A 7,128-nucleotide genomic window follows, 5' to 3' on the forward strand; every position below is an offset into this window, starting at 1 on the left:
CCCCCAGAAATTTGAGTGTGAAAGGAAACCAAAAAGTAAAATAAACCCAAAAAACCCCCCCAAAAACCCAGAAATTTGAGTGAGAAAGGAAATGAAAGGCAATGACAATGATGACGATGATGGTGATGATGATGAAATTGCACGATGATAATGATGATGATGATGATGTTGATGATGATCATGATGATGACGATGATGAAGTTGATGAAGATGATGATGACGATGATGATGAAGTCACACCAACCTGCGGGCTTATCCTCCAGCTCTACCTCTATATCCACCCAGGCCTCGTCGTTCTCGTGCCAGATCCGACGTCGGTAAACGCCCCCGATCTCCTTATACTCCTCCTCCGTCAAGGTAGAGGTGTTGATGAAGGCGGTCATGGTGGTGGGGTTGTAGTAGACGAACGGCGGGGCGTCCGAGTAGGTGGCGTTGCGGAAGTACCACTCATACTGCAGCTTGCCGGCGCTGGGGTCGGTGGTGGCGCGCACCGTCAGGTCCACAGACTGGCCGTACGTGATCACCTGGCGCAGCTTGGGCTGGTAGGTGATGTCGATGGGAACTGTACCGGAAAACATATAACGATAGATAATAAGATAAGATACATGATCTTTATTGTCCAGATCCTGGCACATTGGTTTGGAGTTTCACCAAGTACACATATACATACACGGGGACACATGCACATAGGCATACATACACAGACACACACCCAGACACAAACACATTAAGACACTTTAGTTTTAGTAAGAGTTTTACGGCACTTGCAACAATAAGGTCATATAAGTGCCGAAGATTAGAGGTGTTACAAGAGAGTAACAAACATAAAAAAGAAGGAGGGGAGATAAGGATCATAGATGTTTGATAGGAAGGAAGAAGCAAACCACACCAGAGCACCCACCAACTACCCACCCCAAATAAGATGCATCTTTATTGTCCAGACAAAGAGACAAACAGCCTTACGTCTAGGAAATACTTACGTATGACATACAGTACAAACAGAAGTATGTCTAGGAAATACGTATGACTGTAAGACAACAGACTACTTTTGTTTTAGTAAGAGTTTTACGGCGCTCGCAACTGCATAAGGTCATATGAGCATGCCCCAAAAAAAGTTGGTTCTGTTCGCTACAGCACATTGCACAGCCCGTTCTGGTCAACACCTCCACTAAAATGCTAAATTATTAAAATCTGGTGTAAATAAATTCTTAATTTAAAATAACTTTTTTTTAAAACATAAAAATTTAAGGAAATACTTACGTACGACTAAGAGTCAAACAGACGTAAGTCTAGAAAATACTTACGTATGACTGTGAGACAGCCTCGGCCCAGCGTGGTCCCAACATCATTGGAGACCACACACTGCACACACATGATGTCGTTCTCTTTGTTGACGCTCAGCACCTTCAGCTGTTTCTTGTCTCCGGAGATCTGGATCTTGGTGGTGGCTGGTGAGGGGATGGGATGCGACACATTTTGTAATTTTTTTACTTTTAGTAATAAGAGTTTTACAGCATTTGCAACACAATAAGGTCACATAAGTGTCAAAAAATAGATGTGTTACAAGAGAGTAAAAATCTCAGTTTTAAAATGATGTCTTAAAAAATGTTAAAATAACTGTACAATTTAAAGTAAAAGTCAATGGCCTTTATAAAAATCCAGAATTCTGTTGGCTTCAACCACAGGGAAAAGATCTTGTAATTTAGTACAATTAAAATACTTCCTTCAGGTCTCTCCAAAGTCCGGACATTCTGTTAAGATGTGTCTAATGGTAAAATCTGAGTCACATCCGACACAGAATGGCTTCTCATCTCCCGGCAGGAGGTATTTGTGTCAGGGACGAGTGTCCAATTCACAATCGGGTAAAAATGACTTTGTCTCTACTGGAGAGACCCGAAAGTTTTCGTGGACCCAGTCCGAGCATGATGTTGTAGAGTTTTAGTTTAGTTTTAGTAGAGGTTTTACGGCACTCGCAACTGCATACGGTCATATGAGCGCCAGAAGATTAGAGGTGTTATTTGTTTACTCCAATGTGTCTCCCACAGACTGAAGCTGTAGTCTCCCTTTAGTTTTTGCTATATTAAAATGACAATGTCCAAAAGGACTAACTTTTTTTTTCCGGAGGAAGCTCATGTTATTTAAAGTCAATAAATCACTGATGTCCATATTCTATCATTCAACCATAGAAAGCATGATCAATTTCTATACGACAGCATATGCTGGGAACATGAGACAACAAAATAGAGAAAACTTGAATCGATTAATTCGCAGAGCATGCCTTTACCTTCCTTTGTGTACATATAATTTCTAAAAGAAAGAAACAGTTTTGTCTCTCCCCAGAAAAAAAAATTTTGCTATAACATCTGTACGATAATAAGTGAAAGACAAGAGACAAAATAGACAAGCAGGAAGTTTTGGGAAGGTTTTCAGTTATGCCACTAGTCCACTGGCACAATATTTCTTTACACGCGAGGCAGCGTGGTGAAATCAGGCGCTCGTCAAAATAATCAAAGTGAAGAATATGTAATTTTTCCGCAGGTTTGTGAATTTTTATTGAAGTTTCGTTTTTTTGGCTCCACACCTTATATGCCCATCATAGAACGCATTTCTGTGTTGATTTTATTGAAAAACATTGATTAATGGCACAAAAAAGGTAGATTTTCAGTTTCTATGGACTCTCAAGCTAAGGAAATAACTTATCTTTGACGGCCATTTTCTCACTAATTTTACCCCTGAAATCAGTTGTTTTTGTTTTTATTTGGACTTCATTTTTTGGTATGAATATTACATCTTATCTTCTTTTGCTTGTTTCAGAGGAGATTTTAGGCGCTCGCAACTAACTACATAAGGCCATATGAGCGCCACCACATCTTATCAGCGCCACATCTTATCTTGAGCAATGCTTCACGGCACTTACGTAGATGTGGTCCTGTCCTCTTGCCATTGATGAACCAGATAGGAGTCCGCGGCTCCGGCTCACCCAGGGCTGACCTGGCATTACAGTTGAACGTGACATTACGTCCGTTGGGTCTCGTCATGTCCGCCGGCTGGCCGCCCTCATTCCAGATTGGGGGGGCTGTTTGCGGAGGCGGAGGAAAAAAATACACATGTATAGATCGTCGCTTTTAAGCACAAGGGGGGGAGAAAAAAATACACATATGTATAGATCGTCGCTTTTAAGCACAAGGGGGGGGCTATCTTGAAAAATGTTGTTTTGAGAAAATCAAAGGTAAAGTTTTTGTCCCTAGTTCAGTTTCTTTAAACGACAAGGAGTTTTCTCTATAACCAAAGACATATGGTCGCTTTTAAGCACAAAGTGGATATCTGAAAAATGTTTGGAGAAAATCAAAGGTAAAGTTTTTGCCCCTTGTTCAGTTTCTTTAAAAGACAAGGAGAGTTTTCACTACAACCAAATACATAAGGTCACTTTTCAGCACAAGGGGGGGCTATCTCGAAAAATGCTGTTTTGAGAAAATCGAAGGTAAAATTTTTGAATCCTTATTAAGTTTCTTTAAAAGACAAACAGAGTTTTCTCTATAACCAAAAAAATATATACACCAATGAAATCAAACTTCTCCTATAGGTAGGGAAATGCCCACTTTTGATGTAGGTCAAGATTTACAGAACCCCCCCCCATCTGGGTTAGCCCACTTGTTCTTAACTCTTAGCCGTCACATCTCGCTGATCAGCGATGTCTACCACCCAGTTACTTTAAATTTTCCCCAAAATGCCTTTGCCTTTGATGGAAGGGGTTTATACTAGATCTAGAACTAAATATATCTAGATCTAGGCCTACATGTAGGAGCCTTGTGATGGCAAAGTGTTAAAAACAACCAATTCAGAGGTAGCGAACCACCGAACCACCGCCAGCCACCACTCACAAGTCACATCCAAGGTCACAGCCTCCTTGGGCGAGGCTCCGGCGCCGTTGCTCGCCATGCAGTGATAGTCACCCTCGTCCTCCTCCTGTACGTTGTTGATCTCCAGACGGCGCCCGTCGGCAGAGATCTGGTACCGGCCGCCCGGCACAATGTCGCGGTAGCTGCTGTCTTGCCACGAGATTTGAGGCAGATGAGGGGGCCGAGGGTCGCTGAAAACCCCAAAAAAAATTTGCATGAGTTGTATTTTTTCGTTTTCGTTTTTGTTCTTGTTGTTGGTTTTTATTTGTAAGTGTTTTATGGCACTCGCAACTGCATAAGGTCATATGAGCGCGTGAGACACATTAAACTTTTTCAGCTGGTAGGAGAGTTTGAATTTTGAAAATGGACTTTCATACTCAAACCCTTTAAAATGTATTAAATATCTTCTTTATACAAAAAAAACAAAACCCAACAAACAAACAAAACAAAAAACAATTCACAACAGATGCAAGTGATCTCTGAACACACACAAAAAAAAAAAAAGAGTACTGGGAAAATACTTACTATCCATCAAAGACACATTCGAGAACAGCCTTCCTGTAGAGTTGAACCCGCACCCCGCTGTTGCTGTAGGCACGTTTGGGGGCCACAGCTACTGGGTCTGAGGAGAAAAGAGTTGGAAACGACGAAACGACACATTACTTCCTTTTACTTTTACTTTTCCATCCCCTGTTGCCGTTAAGCGTAGAGGGGAGACCGCTGACATTCCATGTGGGTGGTTAGCGGGTGCTCTAGTGTGGTTTGCTTCTTCTTTCCTATGAAACATCTATCGTCCTTATCTCCCCTTCTTCTTTTTTATGTTTGTTACTCTCTCAAATCTTCTGGCGCTCATTTGACGTTATGCAGTTGCGAACGCCGTAAAACCTCTACTAAAACTAACTAACTGACATTCCATGTGCCTATTTTAATCGTTGTTCTAGCTCGCTGTACGTTTACTTTTCCTGGCCGTTTTCCATTTGAATCTGTCCGTGTTTTCTCCTTTGATTGTTTCGTTGCAATAATTATCTGACGTCGGCTGGCTAGGCCAGTCACGGTTTCACCAGAGCCACTTTAGCCAGCAACATTTCAGGGAGACCATGGTCGGCCTTCACGGCCAGCGTAACAACGCCTCAGTGACATAAAGTCACACCGTACTTCACCCACACCCAGCTATGCCCTACTTTGTCCTGTTTCGACCTCCCCCGACGAGGACGAAGGGTTGGACTTTGGGAGGCTGGAAACACATTAACCCTATCCGTACGTCGTGTGCTACTATTGTATCCATACAACGTGGGGAACTCCGTGCCACCACTTTTCAAAGAGGAAATTACTCGTTAATCCGATCCGTTCGCTTTGTATAGCAGTCTGTCTAAAGGATTTTTTGAGAAATACTGAAAGTTTCAAATATATCTTCGTTCTACAAGTATTCTAAAATATGAAGAATACAACCCCGGGGGTACAAATGACCCCAGGGTGTACGGATAGGGTTAAAAAAAAATGTTAATCTAGAAACAGAAATGTGAGACTGCTGAGGTAATAGTAATGTATAGATTGTGAATCGCATAGAGCTTGCTGTTGAGCGGGGATTTGCACTATACAAATGCTATCTGTCATTATTACTATTATTATTATTATTATTATTATTATTATTATTATTATTATTATTATATTATCTTTCACTCACTGTTCACTGGCGACACAGTTAGCTTGTTCCCGTTGCCCAGACGGATAAGGTTCAACTCTGTCAGACCAATGCCGCAGAAGTAACTTCCCCTGTCGGCCGTGCTGTCTGATATGTTCAAGTAGGAGATGTGAAGGTTTCCTAGAGGGGAGGGAAGGAACCAAAAGATAAAAACATAGATGGTGTGGTTCACAAATGTGTTCAAACCAAACTTTTCTTTAAAAAAGCTGATTTTTGAACCATGTGGTAAATAAAGCAGGGTTAAATACACTGCCACAAAAATAGATGTAGAAATTTGATCCCCACAAATCCATGAAACATCAATCTGAAACTTGACTTGAAGTGGTTTTTTATAGTTTAACTCTTTAAACCCTGAGTTTTTCCACCATTTCCTGGAGTTTTTTCCACAGACACCTAAACCTAGCATACCTTGCCTTACCATAACCAATAACCCCTAAAGCACTCGACTGTTGTACAAAAAAACAACTGTTATATACCACCTGTGCCCAACACCACCGATAACAGTAATTTGCAAGACCTTTGATCTAAAGTTGGCTGAAGGATGTAAAAAGTCCTTAGTCCCCGTCCACTTGACTCAAGTCGTATCTGAGCCAGATAGAAAAACTCGGGCTCACACCTCTTATGATAAATCGGCCCCTCACACAAACTTCCAAACTATGGAAGCTACCCCCCCTCAGCCCATCCCAAAATGAAGCTTCACAGCAGCAACTCTCGACACAAACTTCCAAACAACGGAAACCAAACAAACAACACCAACATCATTTCAAACCCCCTTGTCCTTAAAAGTGACCAAGCGTCATTTGTGAGACAGCGTGGTGGAATCAGGCTCTCGTCAAAATACTCAAAGTGAAGAAACTTGCATTTTTCCAAAGGTTTATGAATTTCTATAAATTTTTTGTTTTTTGGTCCAATACCTTTCATGCCCATTAAAGAATTCATTTCTGTGTGGATATTTCTGAAAAACGTTGATTACAGGCACAAACAAATGTAAATTTTCAGTTACCACGGACTCTTAAGCTAAGGAAATAACTAATTTTTAGCGGCTATTTTCTCACTACTTTTACCTCTGAAAACAGGTGACCCCCACCTCCTTCATTCGCAAATATCTTGACTTGTATTCAAGATAAATGGATACTTTTTCCACCTCAATAAATACAAGTGAACAAGCTTTAAGATGACACCAATAACTCTACATGCCCAAAAATTGACGAGAGCCTGATTCCACCACGATGCCTCACATTTATTATTATCATTAGTATCTCACCTTCAACGTCAATATAAATGCGTCCGTTGTCTGTCCCGATCTGCCGCTGGCTGGAACCGCCGTCGGAAGACTTGTCCAGGTACCAGCCATACGCGATGCTCTCCCCTACCACGTCCCCCTTGTCGCTGCACTCGATCTTCATGTAGGAGTACTCGGGGCCACTGTGGGTCTTGTCGGGCTGGCCCACGTTGAGGAAGTTGGTGACACCTGGAGGGACGGAGTTAGTTTCGTTTAGTTTAGTAAGAGTTTTTAGTTTTAGTGTG

The 7,128-nt window shown here is 41.6% G+C and overlaps 1 protein-coding gene across 1 annotated transcript in view; it reads right to left on the reverse strand.

Moving 5' to 3' along the window:
- Positions 1-7,128, reverse strand: part of LOC101850801 (neuroglian) — a gene marked incomplete at its 5' end in the record, with an annotated part of 11,938 nt that overhangs the window by 2,954 nt on the left and 1,856 nt on the right. Inside the window, 7 exon segments of the mRNA XM_005097971.3 lie at positions 245-562; positions 1,305-1,448; positions 2,918-3,076; positions 3,882-4,090; positions 4,425-4,521; positions 5,584-5,721; positions 6,866-7,072. Coding sequence (XP_005098028.2) covers positions 245-562; positions 1,305-1,448; positions 2,918-3,076; positions 3,882-4,090; positions 4,425-4,521; positions 5,584-5,721; positions 6,866-7,072 — 1,272 coding nt within the window.

Source organism: Aplysia californica, unplaced genomic scaffold (genome assembly GCF_000002075.1).
Source record: "Aplysia californica isolate F4 #8 unplaced genomic scaffold, AplCal3.0 scaffold00169, whole genome shotgun sequence".
NCBI classification, from domain to species: domain Eukaryota; kingdom Metazoa; phylum Mollusca; class Gastropoda; order Aplysiida; family Aplysiidae; genus Aplysia; species Aplysia californica.